The 19,345-nt window shown below is 32.6% G+C and overlaps 1 protein-coding gene and 1 non-coding gene across 2 annotated transcripts; one reads left to right on the top strand and one right to left on the bottom strand.

Annotated features, from left to right (window-relative positions):
* Nucleotides 1–405: 405 nt before the first annotated feature.
* Nucleotides 406–973, bottom strand: LOC142504942 (uncharacterized). Its single transcript, XM_075617781.1, has 3 exons — nucleotides 890–973; nucleotides 743–826; nucleotides 406–594 (listed from the first exon to the last, which is right to left on the bottom strand). The coding sequence occupies exons 1-3, from the start codon at nucleotides 971–973 to the stop codon at nucleotides 406–408; spliced, it is 357 nt and encodes a 118-aa protein (XP_075473896.1).
* A 17,992-nt stretch (nucleotides 974–18,965) lies between these two features.
* Nucleotides 18,966–19,076, top strand: LOC142512994 (small nucleolar RNA R71). Its single transcript, XR_012808964.1, has one exon. It is a non-coding gene; the product is annotated as a small nucleolar RNA R71 (small nucleolar RNA).
* Nucleotides 19,077–19,345: the final 269 nt, after the last annotated feature.

Raw genomic sequence — 19,345 nt, 5'->3', positions numbered from 1 at the left:
CCGTTGATTGCCACGTCGATATTCTTCTAAAATTCGTACACTGTAAGCTCTGAAATGCGGCGTTCCACTATGAGTTGTAGTCTGCTTTGTACTGTTGTCGGTTGAATGTCCTTTTCAACTGATGGCGTGTACAGCTGAATGATCAGCTGATAAGCTCACAACTGAATATGTCAACTGATCAGTTGGAAACTGATCAGTCAGTTGTCTTCGTAAGTTCAGTTCAGCTGGTTTTATTTGCCTTCGATAAACTGCGCATTAATCTTCAGTTAGGCAACTGTCAGTTGATTTGTATAGTTCAGTTACTACAATTAACTTGATCAGTTAGTCCAATTAATTAATCACTTAGTTTTTCAAACGATCGAAATTAAGTTTCCAACACCTATTCGGTAAGTGATGTGATCGGGTCTACGGAATACAATCCAGCAGGTTTCTTTGATCCCCAGATCTCTCACTAGGCCACTGATAACTATTAATGGTCATCTGCTCAAGCAATTCATAAGCCTCATCAAGTGTTTTGGAGAAAATAGTACCTCCGGCGGCTGCATCCACATTCCCTCTAGTTGGCCCATCTAAACCATTGTAAAATAACTCTATCTGCACCCATTTTTCATATCCATGATTCGGACACTTCCTGAGTAATTCTTTGTATCTCTCCCAAGCCTCATATAACAGCTCGAATTCATTCTGCCTGAAATTGGTGATGTCTATTTTCAGCTGCGCAGACTTGGAAAGAGGAAAATACTTTGACAGAAACTTCGTAACCAAATCTGTTCATGTAGTAATACTCCCCAGAGGTAGATATTGGAGCCAACTCCTTGCTTGATCCCTGAGAGAAAAATGGAAATAGATGCAACCGAATAATTTCGTCAGAAACATCGTTAATTTTTACCTTGTCCGTGATCTCCAGAAAAGTTCTTAGGTGAAGATGGGGATCTGCAGTGGCTGCTCCTCCAAACTGGTTCTGTTGAACCATGTTGATGATTGCGGGCTTTAGATCGAAGTGATTAGCAGCAATGGTTCCGCGAGCTATTCCAGAGTAGTGAGCGTTAATGACTGGGCAGAAATGTTCTCGGATTGGCACCTATCTTGTGAGTTCATTATGATTATCTCTATTTTCAGTAATTGCTTTAATTTCATCTCTTCTTGCTTTCCTTAATCTTCTGGCAGTTCTTTCGATTTCCAGATCAAAAATAAGCAAGTCGGGATTTTGATATCTTCGCATGTACTGCAAAACAGAAATGATTGTAAATTAACAAAATAAATACATAAAATAAATTCTAAATTAAAGTCAAGACTACTTAGTAACGATATTAATATGCAATTAAATAATTTACTCCCCGGCAACGGCGCCAAAAACTTGTTGAGTATTTTCACTACGCAAGTATACGTTGTAAGTTTTAGTACTTGTATAAGTACAGATATCGTTCCCACGATGATTAATTATTTAAAACTGTATATTAAGTACCATAATTGACATAGTTCAACTTTATTTAGAAAAATCAATTAGATAGTTTATAATTAATTCAAAGAAAATAACAAATCATGTAATTCTTAACACGCAGTTGAAATTCAGTGAGTAGATCGATCTATAGATGTGATTTCGTCTAATCTCCCCTATGCTAACTTAAAATTTACTAACATATCATTAAATCGCATCATGATTATTAACCAAGAACTCGCAATTTTTTTTCTATTTCCCTTTTCAAATGATAAATAGAACTGTATTATCTATTATTGATTTTACTATATCGATTCAAAATCACATAACCAATAATATATACAAAAAAGGTTCTTTTTATGGATTCACCAGCGTTATACATCTTTTTCACGTTATAACCATTTGACGATGTGATTTCCCTAATCTTAATTTCAATCCCCTCTCTCGAGTGCTAGATCTTAATTATTTAATCAATCTAATTATGATCAGTAATCCAAAAGCATTAAAGACAAGAAATCACAAATAAACCAGATGAATTAATTCAATGAAAGTGCACAAGTCCATTAATATAGGTTCGACCAAGACTACGTTAATCTCTAGGAAATAAAATTAGTTCATACTCGAATCTAGATCACAACAAAACCTACTTATAATCATTAAAAGCTGTAAAAGTAAAGAACCAAATTAAAAACATGTTGAAGAGAGATGAAAGTGTGTCTCTGTGTCTGGATTAAGTGTCTTCTATCTCTGTTCTTCGCGTTCCTTATTGCGTTGGCTTTTACTTTTTTGCTCCTTAATCCCGCTATCGGCTGTCGGCCTAGAATCAATTCTCCCCTCTTTTTAAAGTCCGCGACGAAACCTAATTAAATCTGAGATCTGTGCCCGTGCGCATATGCGCGCCAAAGACTCGCGCATATGCGCGATTCTCTCTGCTTTGTGTGTGGGGAAATTTGTCTCGCGCGCATATGCGCGCACTAGCTCCGCGCATATGCGCGGGGTCCTCTGCTTTCCTTCGTGCTTCGCTTTGTCTCGCGCCTCTGACTCGCGCATATGCGTGGGTCTCTCTGCCTACCAAGCTCACCATTTTCTTTCAAGCGCCATTTTCATTCCTTTTTTACGCCTATGTAATACGCCTTACCCAGATTCCTGAATTCACATCAAAACCAAAAAAAAAACGCATAATTCCACCCAAGAAAACTAACAATCTATACGAATTATAAGGATAATTTAAGTGCACAAATTGCACTTATCACAGGCATCTACGCTAACAATTTGACTACCCCTAGCTCTACTGGGCGAAATGGGCAATACACACGAACTCAAGTTCCTCAACAAAAACTGAAAGAATTCACATTTTATTCGCACAGGTGAAATATACATCGGGTGAATTTTACTCGGAATCTATCCTGTTAGAGTAGGTGCCCGGCAAGCCAACATGTTGCTAGGGCTTTTATTGATTCTAATGCAAAACAATCTTTATTTTAATAATATTTTACAATTTTATTCGATTATGGCATTATACTTTATCTGTATACCTATGCAACCTGCATAGATAAAGTCCTTGAATATACAATAGGTACCATGAGGTCTGCGTCGCAACGTAAGATCATTAAACTCATTAGGAAGTGTACCGTATATTCTAAATAGGTTCCTAGTCGAATCAGCCGCCTAAAACAAGGATAAAGCTTGCTCGAGTTTGACAGTAGCATTTGTGGTGTAAACGCCATGTTTCATTGGCAAGGGCATAGAGATGTCCATTCACACAGATGGGTGATCATATGATGATGCACTGAACAACCCTCCCTCGAACTATCCAAGTGGTTCCCACTTATCGAGCGGAATAGTCCGCAGTTATGGTTGTACACCATTAGTCCTTTGACCCGGGACAATGTAGGGGCTATATGTACTAGCATGCACTTTGATCCGTTTACCGACTCCATCGAGGGTCATCAGGTGGCGAGGTTGGGTGTAGTTTCGAAATACGTAGGAGGCAAATGCATTGTTGTCGGGGATTCACCGTTCGCCTACGGGTGAAGATATCCTATGTCATCTGATGAGTTAATAGTGAAAGGAGTCTCTGGCCAGAGCAAGAAATGTGCTTTAGGGAAAGGTGTTTTCCTAGTTGCACATGCCATGCCACTATTAGTACTCAAAGATAAATCGCATCGTTATCGAATTTATATGCAACTCTCGATATACCAATGGTTGCATATTCGATCGGGATATATGTGTTGAAGAGACCGTACTGTATGCTAACCATGACTAAAGGTTCTTGCAAGCACTATCAGCGATACCTAGGGGATCATGAGGCGATGCTACTAGACGCTCATACCATGATCCGATGGGTGCAATCAGAAATGAGTTCTGACATTCTTGATCAAGGTGTTGGTGAAAAGAATGGGGCTAACTAGGGTAAGCCCGAATAATAATAATGTTATTCTGAATCACATGGAGATGTGAACCCACGGCTAGCTGTATCCCTGAGCCATTGAGGGTTACACAAGTATCGGATTCTGTGTTCCCGTTGAGATAGTCAAATTTCAAGGAGTTGGAATTTGGCGACTATAGTTTGATGGAGATCAAACATGAAGCTTATAAAGAAGTTTATGAGCTGATTCCATAGGGTGGAAGAACTGGAAGTTGGCATGATTGCTAAATAAGGAAGGAAAGTGGAATTGCCTGTTTTGTGAAGGAGTTCGCTAAAACTGGCAGCTGCCAAATATGGTAACTGCCATATATGGTAAGTTCTAAATTTGGTATGTGAAAATTTTGATCTTCGAAATTTTTGATTTTCATTATATGAATAAGATTTGTATCATTGGTACATCGACGCTCTCGGATCATCGATCAGGGTTATAATGAGTTCGAAATCATTTTTTTATTGAATTTGAAATTTACTAATTAAATGATTGTGGTAGTAGTGGTGACTACTAACATGCATAAATTCCCATAAATATTCTAGAGAGGTCTAGAATTAAATTAACCAATGAGTTAATTTATAAATTAAATAATAGTTATTTAATTTAATATACATATACTTGTATATATTTAATATGATGATATATAATATGTGTATATGACATTATTATATCATGTATTATTAAAGGTTAATAAATTTATTATATATTAATTATATGAGAGTTTAAATATAATAAAATTATTAGAGTCTTTGTGGGAGATGGACTCCTAATTAGATTAGGAGTTTCACTCTATAAATAGATCATTAGGGCTCATTGTAGAAGGATAAAAAATTGCACACAAAAATCACTCCAAAACCTCTCCTCCTTTGAATGAAAGTCACGGCCACTTCATGAAAGATGTGGGAATAAATTTTTGGCCAAAAGCGGGCGGGTTCCCGGGAACGTCTCGGGCACCGCGCTGGGTCGTGGGCTAGAATTGTTCGGGCCGGTGGCGATTTTTTGATTATTTAAAATTTTAGGTTAAATTGATATTTTGTGAAAATACAAACGATTTTACCCCTACAACAATTTTGATAAAATCAATTTCTTACAAAATAAATAATTGAAATTTGATTTTAATTATTTATGGTAAAAGATGTTTTACAACAAATTTAATTATTTGAAATTAAATAGAAGTGTTTATTTAATTTCATAATATGACGGTTAGTGATAATTTACGATATACACGATTTATTGATAATATGTGATATTATTAGATTTATATAATATATGATATTATATGTTAAAATGATGATCGAGAACCATGACCAATGTGCTAGGGGTATGTTAGGATATTTTACGTGTTGTAATTTTTTGATTATTTGATAATTAAAAGTAGACCTGATTTATCGTCCGTTCCCACCCCATAAATTTGTATCCCAATGTGCCATGGATATTTAATGTAAATTTTAGTATTAGTTGGAAATCAAGATTTGAAGACGGTGGGCCCGATCCTCGTGAAGAGTTTAGAAGATCGAAGACATGTAAAATATTGAAAGCTTATGTAATATTGTATTTGTATCCCTGCATTTACCTAGGTTATGGAGATGGATCCGTATGTGGCTCGTACGGATCAATTAGCTCTCGGTAATCGATCATCCTTTATTATTTATGATCTATGTGATATATTATAAATAATCAGTATGTTCGTTATTATTAATATAATAACAAGAGTTGCATGAATCCGGCAATCATACAAACAATCATGTCACGAGTTTTAAAATTAACAATGAGACAAATTTTTTAAATTAAAATCCCTCATTTTGGATGAGATCCAAAATTTAAATCAAGCCCAATAGAAGGATAATTAAAAGAAATTTTAATAATTCCTTGTCTTCCATCAACGGTGGTTGCATGATGAACGCTACCCGCGGTCAGTTTCTAGCTCATATTATTGAGGTGGCCTGTACGCCGGAAATCTGTGACTTCCACTGACATATTTGATGCGAACTACGTGGAACTCCCATGACTTCGGCTCATATTATTGAGGGATCTCATGGCGACCGTCCATTAAGTTTCAATATTGATGGGCCGAGCTCGACACGTGAAGAGAAAGGAGATCATATTATTGGACCCTCCTCAAATGTGAGGCAAAATTACGTAATGGTTGCAAGGAGTTGCAATTGGGCTCTACCATTTGAAGTTATGATTGGCTGATATTATTCGGGATCATAATTTTGCAATTGGACCTTGCGTACTCACTAAGGAAATTGGATTTCCCGTTTGTCATCAGAGGGTGGTGAAAATGTCAAAATAGTAGGAGGCAATTCGTAAAAACAAAAGTCCATATTTAACGTCTTACAAAATATTTTAAAATAGTCGGTAACGTTTATTCTGTGTCCACATCAGTATATTTACGATTTCGTCACGTAATCCATTTCTATCATTAAAACAAGCTAATCGAACACTAATTTTCAAGAATGGCTGAGAAAATTGTTCTAAATTCGGAGAAAATAGCATACACACTAATGTCAGTCTTGCTGAACTGACAAAGCGTGCAAGATGGTGGGACCATAGTATGCAAGCTAAAGTGTAATATGCTCACTTCTATGTCAAATGAACTGTAGAAACAGATTGAGGAAATGTTGAATGCTGTTGACATTCAAATACACATGCAAGAGTTGCATAGTGCATTAAACTCATACAATGATGCACAATACTTTCATGGAGCTCATGATCACACGCATGCAAGATGGGGCTCTTGCCCATGAGCATGGTGTAAGTATGATTGGGCCTATTGAGAAGGTGGTGGGTCTTGAATTTGACAAAGCCCGATAAGTCAGAACATGTTTGCTTCACTGCAAGAAGTCTGAACATAAGAAATTATCTGGGCCAGAAATGTTTTGGCAATGATAAGTGAATGTCCAAGTAAACACAATTTCAACAACAACCAAAAGAAAACAAGATAGTCTAAACCAAGCACATTTGTGACACGTTAGGCTAGGACATATTTTCCAAAGAAGGATCCACAAGCTAGTGGGAGAGGGCATTTTTGACTCGTCATACATAAACTCTCTAAGAGACGTGTGAGTCCTGTCTGAAAGGAAAAATGACCAAGGCCCCTTTCCTAGGGAAAGTGGAACGTGCACATGATCTGTTGCATTTGATCCATACATATGTGTGTGGCCCGCTAAGTGTTAGCATGAGATTTGGCCATTTCTACTTCATTACTTTTACCGCTGACCTTTCGAGGTTTGGGTATGTGTATTTAATGAAATACAAGTCTGGAGACTTTGAAAAGTTCAAAGAATTCAGAGCAGAAGTAGAGAAACAATTAGGAAAGAATATTAAAACAGTACGATTAGATCAAGGTGGAGAATACTTGAGTACTGAGTTTCAAGACTACCTTAACGAGAATAGGATTCTCTCACAATGGACTCCGCCTGCCACACCCTAGTTCAATGGTGTGTCAGAACGTCGTAATCGGACATTGATGGACATGGTCCGATCTATGAAGGGATTCACTGAGTTGCCGCCATCCCTATGGGGATATGCGCTTGAAACAGAGGCAAGGTTGTTGAATCAAGCTCATACAAAGGCAGTGGATAAAACTCGATATGAGATATGGATGGGAAAGCTGCCCAAATATTCTTATCTAAGAATATGGGGATGCCTTGCTTACGTGAAGCAGGCAGTGAGAGACAAATTGTATATTAGAGACAATTTGTGCTACTTTGCTTGATATCCAAATAACTCTGTTGGATAATACATCTATTTATCCTAGTGAAACAAAGGGGTTTGTTTCAAGGAATGCCACATTCCTAGAGAAGAAGTTTCTATTAATTAGAAAAGGCAGGATGATAGAACTCGATTAGATTCGAGAACCACCCACTACACAAGTAGTAGAATCCACACCCCAACAGCAAAGCAAAGAAACACAAGCTCCTAAGAGATCCGAATGGATCCCAAGACCGCTTAATAGGTTGAGCCTGCTTCTTGAAAAGGGCCAAGATGAGCCCATTCCTGGATGTGATCCAAGAAATTTCAAGGAAGCATTGCCTGATGCCGATTCATCTAAATGGCTTGAAGTCAAGCAGTCCGAGATGGACTCCATGTATTCGAACCAAGTATGGTCCTTAGTAGATCCACCTAAGGGAATTGTTTCCATAGGATGCAAATAGATTTACAAAAGGAAATTTGGAGCGGATGGGAAGGTGGTGACCTTCAAAGCTAGACTGGTAGAAAAAAGATATACTCAAAGGCAAGGTGTTGACTATGAGGAAACCTTTTCTCCAGTCGCAATGTTCAAGTCCATTAGGATACTGCTAGCCATAATAGCATAGTATGACTATGAAATATGGCAGATGGATGTGAAGACAGCATTCCTTAATGGGGATATTAAGGAAGAGATTTACATGTCTCAAACTGAAGGATTCGCATCAGTAGAAAGTGAGCATAAGGTATGAAAACTTCAGAGATCCATTTATGGACTCAAGAAGGCATCGAGGAGCTGGAACCTCAGATTTTACAACACTCTCAAAGAGTTTGATTTTGCCAAAAATCCTGAGGGACCTAATGTATACAAGAAGGTTAGTGAAAGTACAGTGACATTCCTAGTGCTTTATGTTGATGACATACTACTCATTGGGAATGATGTAGGGATGTTGCAGTCAACTAAAGTATGGTTAGCTGGTAAGTTCTCCATGAAGGATATGGGTGAAGCATAACATATATTAGGAATACAGATATATAGGGATAGATCAAAGAGGATGCTAGGGCTCACCCAATCCACATATATCGATAACATACTGAGGAGATTCTCTATGGAGGAGTCCACGAGAGGATATCTCTCAATGTCTCATGGTGTGAATCTATCCAAGTCTATACCCTAAGACTGATGAAGAGATAGAAACCATGAGCCGCATCCCTTATGCGTCTGTCATAGGCAGTATTATGTGTGGTATGATATCTACTCGACCTGATATTGCATATGCACTGAATGTTGCAAGCCGATATAAGTCGAATCCCGATCTACTGCATTGAAAAGCAGTAAAGGACATTCTTAAGTACTTGAGAAGAACTAAGAATTTGTTCTTGGTATACGGGTATGGAGAACTAAAATTGGAAGACTACACTGATTCTAGCTTCCAATCAGATGTGGATGATTGGAAATCGACCTCTGGATTTGTATTCAAGCTCAATGGTGGTGATGTCTCCTGGAAGAGTTTCAAGCAAGACACCACAGCGGATTCAACCACTGAGGCCGAATACATACCTGCATCGGCTGTAGCTAAGAGGGTGTTTGGATGAGGAATTTCATCCAAGAGTTGGGTGTCATTCCTCAAACAGTTGATCCAGTCCCGGTCTACTGTGACAACACCGATGCTGTAGCACAAGCGAAGGAACCGAGGTTTCATCAACGATCCAAAGATATACTGAGAAAGTTGCACATAATCCGGGAGATTGTGGGAAGAGGAGACATATCAGTAGAGAAAGTATCCTCCGCAGATGACGTTGTTTATCCACTGACGAAGCCCCTTCCAGGACCATTGTTTGAGAAGCATCGCGAAGCAATGGGTCTGAGATCTTTGGGTAGTTGGCTATAGGGCAAGTGGGAGATTGTTGGAGTAGGTGCCCGGCAAGCCAACATGTTGCTAGGGCTTTTATTGACTCTAATGCAAAACAATCTTTATTTTAATAATATTTTACGATTTTATTCGATTATGGTATTATACTTTATCTGTATACTGCTACTACTTAAATAATAATTCACCCAAGTGTAGGTTGTCTGCAAGTAATATATTTCGTAAGTACGAGATCGATCCTCAGAGAGGTTATTTTGAGTTTAAATTTATTAATTTATAGATCACCAAATGCAAGAATGAAGTTTACAAATTATAAATTTTGTCAAGGCTTGAGGATTTATTCTTGGTTTATTTAATATTGTTTAACTAAAAGTAAAACAAAAGAAACCACCATAAATAATGGTTCCAAGAAAATTAAACACACACATAATATAATATAGTTCACTATAGAAAATACCGAATTAACCGATATTTTATATATGGTACCTATGATTATAATTATAACTATATAAATAAATAATTGCATAAAGTAAATATTAAATTAAATCATTATATTTCATTTAGAACAACCTGCAGAGCCACGCTATTGCCTAAATGAAATATATTGATTTAATAAGTTAGTTGCGGTAAAGTAAAACTTAGTTGCGATAAAGTAAATGTTAGTTGCGGAAAAGTAAAAGTTAGTTGTGAGAAAGTAAAAGTTAGATGCGAAAAATAAAAGTTAGTTGCGATAAAGTAAATGTTAGATTGTTAGATGGTAGTATTAAATCATAATATTTCATTTAGAACAACCGGCAGAGCCACGCTATCGTCTAAATGAAATATTATGATATTATTATATAAATATATATATATATAATAATAATAAGTGATGAAATATTTATTATATCAAAATTAAACAACAAATCAAGATAATCACTTTAATGGTATCAAGCATTTGATATAAATTGATAACAACAAATAATTCATTTTTATACCTACAATAAAAATAAGTTAGCTAAATGAAAAGAAATAAAGAAAGAATATACAAAATATAAACAATCTTACTTCACCAATAATGCATCCTCTTCACCTTGACATAATAGATTTAGCTTGTCATAAGCATACTTTTGATCAACACTAAAATATCACTCATAGTTGAGAACATGAAAAAAAAAATATTGGAACTTAGAACTTTGATACACACTCACACTATATTTTACAATGAGGTAGAATGATTCCCAAGCTAGCAAAAGGCCTCTATTTATAGGCCAAATGAGAGAAAGGGTCAAAATTTTTATTAATGTCATGTAGTTGCAATAGTATTCTTTGTCTCCTCCAAGTTCAATTCCATGTCCCTTCTTTCAATGCTTCGTTCCACAACTTTAATCACCGAATTTGACTCTACTCAAAACGGCAATAGAATTGTCTGTAGATGAATTTGGCCACTTAGTTCACCTCATTTGGTTAAATATTGAAATAGTTATGATTTTTTTTACTATATGCTGGTCATAGTAAAAGTAAATTTGTCCTCCTTTTGATATTTGCACAATTTGATCATCTTAATGAACTTTTTAGGCAATCATGTCTTCTGCAAAGTTGTAGATAATTTCTCAAAAATTCCAAACATGTTTGAGTCACCTTGAATTTTCTAGCTTGAGTTATCATTATTTTACCAAAACGTAGAAAACCTGAAAATAAAACATATTTAGTAAGACAATTAAATATAAACAAACAATACTAAAATAACATAATTTTATAATTTTGATGAAACTTAAATTTTAAAATATAGGTTTTAACATATTATTAATTTTAAGTTTCATCACACCCCCACACTATCTTATTACTAGTCCCTTAGTAATAAACTTTATCGGAAAATCACAACCTAGATTCTTTATTCCTTTTATATATTCAAATACAAACATATTTATTAAAAACAAAATCATATACCGATTTATATATATATATATATTTTCGTTTAATATAATAATATATAATTAAATGTGTTTTTATTATTATTCTTATATATAAAGTATCAATATATATATATATTTTTTTTTAAAAAAAATTTCTAAATTTTTTATAATAATATAGTCAAAAAGATAATTGACACCACCCACCATAACATGTATAATATCAAGAATATTATTGTAAAAGCCTCAACTCCATATATTCTTTCAGGTCAAAATGTTTAAGGAATAGCTAGTTTTCACTCATGGAGTTGGAATGAATATTAACTCTTATTGAAAAAGGCTAAGTATTAAAGCAGATAATTAATTAAACTAATATTGAAAACAAAATAGGAAAATTTACAAAGAATAAAATCCCCATCTTTTTCTTTTTTTTTATTGTTTTTTTTTAAATAACGTGACTGCAAAATTTTACAATAACATAAAATTTTTTATCCAAATATTCTACCATAAATATATATATCTATATATATATGTATATATATATGTATATATATAAACATTTATATAACGGATACATCCAACTACCTTTGAAACTTATCTAGCACAAACAAATCTTTTTGTTTGTTTGTTTTTTTTTTTTTTTTTTGTTTTTTTTTTTTGAACACAATATTGATGTTTTTAGAACACATTGATAGTACATCAATCAAATCTAAAAAAATTACAATGAATAAAGTATTTTGCAGTCCGTTATATATTTACTTCTTTTTTTTTTCAATAAATATTTTTTTTAGGGGAGTTATATTCTTGTAATTAACCATTTTTTAATAATCAATAAAAGTTTATTAATGGTTTTCTCATTTCTCACCACTCACTCACAAAAGATGTGTGAGTATATATTATACTTTTACAAAAGAATTCTTTCAATTATACATGTTAACAACCATACAAACCATATCTTTTAACTATATTCTCATAAAAATTTTAGAAATTATTTTATTTGAAAACACATACAATTATATATATATATATATATATATATATATGAACACATCTATTATATATTTTATATTAATTGATCAAAATATATATATAAATTGGTACATATGAAAAACTAATTTTTCTTTTAGTCTGTATTTTGAATATAATGAATATTAAAATCCAGTGTATTGTGATTTTTCAATAATTATTAACTAATGCGTCTCAGGTGCATTTTACTGACACCTTACTCGACATTGAACTAAAAATTATTATTATTATTACTATATATAAGTATATATTTTAATTTTTATATAAAAAAAACTAAGAGGAGAAGAAGAAGAAATTATTCATACCTTAAAGAAAAACATTAAAACGTACCGTTGAATCACAAGTTTAGCATCACGTGAATTTTCTTTTCTTACTTTTGGATGTTGGCCAATTAAGTTGAGATAAGGTTGGATCTGGTTCATGACTAAATCCTTGCAGTAAATCAATAAGTTCACCTTCACTTATAGCAGAAACTAACATCCTTCACGAAGCTAATGAAATAAATCTCTGTTCCACAACATAATCAAGAAACGATAATAGTTTATCATAATAATTGTTAACATTTAACAAATCAATTGGCTTATTGTGAATATTTAATTGTGCCCAACAAACAGTATAAAATATTTCTTCCAAAGTACCGAAACCTCTTGGCAAAGCAATGAAAGCATCTGAATGTTCAATCATTTGAGTAATTCGTTCATACATGTTGTCCACTTTCATTTCTTCTCCTATTGTTGGTCCTGTAAGATTGGCTAAGGTAATCGGAATAATGCCTAAAACTTCACTTCCACCTGCATGCGCAGCTTTTGCAACTTTTCCCATGAGGCCAACTTCACCACCACCATATACCAAATGAATCTTTTTTTTAGCAAGTGTTATTCCAAGATTTTCTGCTACTTCTTCATAAATTGAATCTTTTCCTGCACTAGATCCACAAAATACACAAATATTTTTGATTTTACTTACCGTGGACGTTGACATGTTGAGAAATATGTTTTTTTGTAATTGTTAGATCACAGCATATGAATTTATAAGTATAACATGCCAAAAGTCAATATTTGAACAGGAAATTATTATTATTAAAAGAAAATAAAAATGACAAAATTAAAACAAATATATCAGCGTAGTTGTGATTGTGGCTCACATCTTCCTCTGATTTTACGTTCAGTAACGGCATCAACGCCTTCTATGAGTCGAGGATATGCTTCCCATTCAATTTTCTTATAAATTGGCAAACATGTTCTTTTAACGTCAGATTCCCAAGACGAAATTGTGTATATATATTTATTTATCTAAATAGATATGCGTTACTACAGTAGGATCTTTGTAAGGCCGATTCCACCGTCCATATTGATATTCCTCCTGTTGAAATTGCCACCATAGTTTAAGAAGTTCATTTTGCACGTACCCACTAGAATGCGTATCAAGAACCTCTAGAAAATTATCCAAAGGCTCTTTACTCAGACCATTCTTAATGAATAAAATTTTATCTTCTCTATTCATTGATGTCATTCCAACATTTTTGCATTTTCCCTTACAAGTCCACCTTGCACATTTATGACATCCACATGTACGTTTAGCTCTTCGCTTTTTGACATATGTGCTTTTACCAAATCCTGGCATATGTCTTATTATTAATTCACTTGCTTCCCCAACCAATCGATCTTTTGCTTCAATTATCAAACGGACATCATTCGGTATGCCATATGACATCATCAACCTTAGCCGCTCACATCTAGCTTTATAAATTTTTTTCAACAGTATTATCAGGTAAACAAGCAAAATATTTACGAAGATTCATAATACACGCATCCATATTATTATTATTATATATATTTCAATTATTTTGGGAAAACTGAAGAAACCGACTTAAACAGTCACGGAGTACCATTATCCGCCACTTAACCGGGAAATGAACTAGAATCTGCAAAACAAAATGAAAATATCAAACAACTATTGTGGATCATATAAAGGCATAAACTCATTATTAAGAATTTCATTTTCTATAAAAGGCTTAAGTCTTTGCCCATTAACTTTAAACACGTCATTATTTTTAGGATTTTCAATATCAACAGCACCATGAGGATAAACAAATTTAACTATAAATGGTCCTGACCACCTCGATCTTAGTTTACCTTAAAATAAATGCAAACGAGAATTATAAAGCAAAACTTTTTGTCCAATTTCAAATGAGTTTTTCATAATATTTTTATCATGAAAGGCTTTAGTTTTATCTTTATAAATCTTTGAATTTTCATATGCATCATTTCTTAATTCTTCAAGTTCATTTATTTAGATGATGCATCTAAATTAATATTAAATGCTTTAATTGCCCAATAAGCTTTATGTTCAAGTTCAACCGGTAAATGACAATGTTTACCAAAAACTAATCTATATGGTGACATCCCTAATGATGTTTTAAATGCAGTTCTATATGCCCGTAATGCATCAGTTAATCTTAAAGACCAATCTTTTCGATTTGGATTAACTGTTTTTTCTAAAATTTGTTTTATTTCTCTATTTGCAAGTTCAACTTGATCATTACTTTGAGGATGATATGGGGTAGAAACTTTATGTGTAATGCCATATTTTCTTAACAAAGAAGAAAACGATTTATTTATTAAATGGCTTCCCACATCACTAATTATTGCTCTAGGTATTCCAAATCGGCTAAAAATATTTTCTTTTAAAAATTTTATAACAACTTTATGATCATTAGTTCTACATGTAATTGATTCAATCCATTTTGAAACATAATCAACAGCGACTAAAATGTACGTATATCCAAAAGATAATGGAAATGGACCCTATAAAATCTATCCCCCAACTATCAAATATTTCAATAATTATGATTGGATTTAAAGGCATCATGTTTCGTTTTGAAATTGATCCTATCTTCTGACAGTTTTCACAAGATTTGCAAAATAAATGCGTATCTTTGAATAAAGACGGCCAATAAAATCCACATTGTAAGATTTTTGTAGCTGTTTTATTGGATGAAAAATGACCTCCACATGCTTCAGAATGACAAAATTTAATAACATTACTTACTTCATTGTCGGTATGCATCGTCGAAAAATTTGGTCAGGACAATACTTAAATAAGTAAGGATCATCCCAATAAAATTTTTTAACTTCTATCGAGAATTTATTCTTATCCTGTGAATTCCAATGAGAAGGCATTTTATTTGTCACAAGAAAATTTACAATGTTAGCAAACCAGGGCATAATAGTAGCATAAAACAACTGATCATCTGGAAAATTTTCATTTATTGGTATTTCATTATGAGATGATTCAGTCATTATTCTAGATAAATAATCGGCTACAACATTTTCTTTTCTTTTTTTATCTTTAATTATAATATCAAATTCTTGTAACAATAAAATCAACCGTATTAATCTTGGCTTAGCATCTTGTTTATTTGATAAATATTTTATGGCAGAATGATCGGTGTAAACAATAGTAGTAGAACCAATTAAATAAGATCGAAACTTATCTAATGCAAATACTACTGAAAGTAATTATTTTTCAGTAGTTGAATAATTTATTTGGGCACTATTTAAGGTTCTACTAGCATAATAGATTGTATAAGGTTTTCCTTCTTTTCTTTGTCCTAACACAGCTCCTATAGCATAATCACTTGCATCACACATTAATTCAAATGGTAAAGACCAATCTGGAGGTTGTAAAATAAGTGATGTAACTAAAAGATTAATAATTTTTTAAAAAGCATTTTCACATTTCTGAGTCCATTCAAATTGTGTATCTTTTGTTAAAAGATTTGAAATTGGTTTAGATATTATGCTGAAATTTTTTATAAACCTTCTATAAAATCCTACATGACCCAAGAATGATCGAACTTCTTTGATCGTTTTTGGTGATGTTAAATTAGCAATAACATCAACTTTGGCTTTAGTCAACTTCAATTCCTTTTTCAGATATCACATGTCCTAAAAAAATCCCAGATTTAACCATATAATGACATTTTTCTCAATTTAAAACAAGATTTTTTTTCACATCTTTTTAATACTTCTTCTAGATTTTTAAGACAATTTTCAAATGAGTTTCCAAAAACAGTTATATCATCCATAAAAACTTCTACATATTCTTCAATCATATCACTGAAAATACTTAACATGCATATTTGAAAAGTAGCCGGAGCATTACATAAATCAAATGGCATTCTTTTAAATGCAAAAGTTCTGAAAGGACAAGTAAAAGTAGTTTTTTCTTGATCTTCTAATGATATAGGTATTTGATAATACCCCGAATACCCATCAAGAAAACAGTAATAAGAATTTCCTGCTACTTTTTCTAGAATTTGATCTAAAAATGGTAGTGGGAAATGATCTTTTCTAGTTACATCATTTAATTTTCTATAATCAATACACATACGCCAACTAGATGGAATCCTAGCTTGTAATAACTCTCCCTTTTCATTTTTTATAACAGTGATGCCGGACTTTTCAGGTACTACTTGTGTTGGACTTACCCATTTATTATCTGAAATTGGATAGATAATTCCAGCGTCTAATAGTTTTAATACTTCATTCTTAACAACTTCCTTCGTATATGGATTTAACCTTCTTTGTGGTTGTTGATATGTTTTAGCATTTTCTTCCAAGTGAATTTTATGTGTACAAATTAAAGGATTCATACTTTTTATATCTTTCAAAGTCCATCCAATTGCATTTTTATATTTTTTAAGTAATTTAATCAAATCTTCTTCTTGATTTGGCAAAAGAGTGGAAGAAATTACAACAGGAAATGTTTTATTTTCACCAAGAAATACATATTTCAATTCTAATGGTAAAACTTTTAATTCAAGTTTTGTATTATCATCTTCTTTAAAATTATTTTTAGACTCAAAACTTTCTATTGAAAAAACTTCAGATTGTTGATTTAAGTTTTCTTCTTGTATATTTTCTTCCACAACTGTTTCAATTTCATTATCATATTCATTTTCATTAATACTTGGTTGTTTACATAAATTGAACACATTAAGTTCTAGAGTCATATTTCCAAAAGACAATTTCATTATTCCATTTCGACAATTAATTAAAGCATTTGAAGTTGCTAGAAATGGTCGTCCCAATATTACTGGAATTTCATTATGTACTTCTATTGGTTGTGTATCCAAAACAATAAAATCTACAGGATATATGAATTTATCAACTTGAACCAACACATCTTCTACAATACCTCTAGGTATTTTGATTGACCTATCCGCCAGTAAGAGAGTAACAGAAGTGGGTTTTAATTCTCCTAAATTAAGTTTTTCATAAACTGAATAAGGAAGTAAATTCACACTTGCTCCCAAATCCAACAAAGCATTTTTAATTTTATTTTCTCCAATAATACATGAAATTGTTGGACAATCAGGATCTTTATATTTTAAACTAGAATTATTTTGAAGAATAGAACTTACTTGTTCAGCCAAGAATGCTTTTTTCTTCACATGCAATTTTCTCTTTACAGTACATAAGTCTTTTAAAATTTTTGCATAAGAATGTACTTGTTTAATAGCATCTAATAATGGAATATTTATCTTCACTTGTTTAAAAACTTCATAGATATCAGAATCACTTTTTGTTTTTTATGATTTGTTAATGCATGAGGAAATGGTGGAGGTTTATTTGACTTATTTACTATTTCAGATGATTTATCATTCACCATATTATTCTTAAAATTTAAGGTATCATCATTCTCAAAAGTATCAGGATTATCATCCTCACTCTTTGATTTTAAATGATCCTTGTTTATATTACTATATGGATCATTAACTATTTTATCACTTCTAAGGGTAATAACAGATTTTATTTGATCAATTTTTTCATTTTTTAATTCTTGATTTTGATTTTTAGGATTAGGTTGAGGTTGAGATGGAAATTTTCCTTTTTCATGAATATTAAGTGCAGATGCAAATTTTGCAAGAGTTTCTTTCAAATCACTCATAGATTGACTGTTTTGAATATTGATAGACTCTTGCTTTTGGATAAATGCATGAATTACATCTTCAAAGTTTTTTCTTGGAGGTGTAACATAAGGAATTTAACCTTGATGATTTTGGTTATTTTGAAAATATTGTTGTGACGGTTGTGCATTATTATCATTCCTCGAACTAAAATTAGGATGATTTTTCCATCCAGGATTATATGATGGTGAAAAAGGATCTAGTATTGTTTTTTTATAATTGTTAACATAATTTGCTTGTTCATGGAGACATTCTTTAAATAAAGGTAATGTTGGACAATCTTTTGTAGCATAATCATGTGTATCACATATATGACAAACAATTTCTTGAATACTTTTTAATTGACCACTCTTTTTCATTTCTAATGACTCAATTTTTCTTGCTAAAGATGCAAGTTTAACTTGAATATCTATATCATCTTTAAGATTATAGATACCACCCCCATTTGTTGAATTATTGTTTTTAGTTGTTGGTGGTTCTATTGTGCCTATATTATCCCAATTTTGAGCATTTTCTGCTAATGAATCCAAATATTTCATAGCTTCATTTGGGTTTTTATCTTCAAAAGTTCCATTACGCATGAATTCTATCATTTGCCTATCTTTAGGTATTAGACCTTCATAAAAGTGAGAAACTATTCTCCATGTTTCAAAACCATGATGAGGGCATGTATTAAGTAATTCTTTATATCTATCCCAACATTGATAAAACGTTTCTCCTTGTTTTTGAGAAAAATTTGTAATTTATCTTTTAAAAGAGTTTGTTCTATGGGAAGGGAAAAACTTTTTGAGAAATTGTTGTTGCATTTCTTCCCATGATCTAATTGAACTTGATCTTAAATTTTGTAGCCATGTTTTAGCTTTATCTTTTAAAGAAAAAGGGAAAAGCTTTAATCGAACTATATCCATGCTACAATTTTGATCATTATAAGTGTTACAAACTTCCTCAAATTCTCTTAGATGCAAATATGGATTTTCAGAATCTAAGCCATGAAAATTTGGTAAAAGTTGAATAATTTGAGGTTTGAAGTT

Source organism: Primulina tabacum, chromosome 10, assembly GCF_025594145.1.
Source record: "Primulina tabacum isolate GXHZ01 chromosome 10, ASM2559414v2, whole genome shotgun sequence".
Lineage (NCBI taxonomy): Eukaryota > Viridiplantae > Streptophyta > Magnoliopsida > Lamiales > Gesneriaceae > Primulina > Primulina tabacum.
The sequence above is the reverse complement of the archived record's forward strand: the minus strand, read 5'-3'. Positions and strand labels throughout refer to the sequence as shown.

Excerpts from the sequence above, each read along its gene's own strand:
- LOC142504942 (XM_075617781.1), bottom strand. The coding sequence starts at position 973 with ATGGTTCAACAGAACCAGTTTGGAGGAGCAGCCACTGCAGATCCCCAT. Across the intron at positions 827-889 it reads TTCTGGAGATCACGGACAAG|GGATCAAGCAAGGAGTTGGC; the intron begins GTAAAAATTAAC and ends TTTTTCTCTCAG. Across the intron at positions 595-742 it reads GTTACGAAGTTTCTGTCAAA|ATAGAGTTATTTTACAATGG; the intron begins GTATTTTCCTCT and ends AAATGGGTGCAG.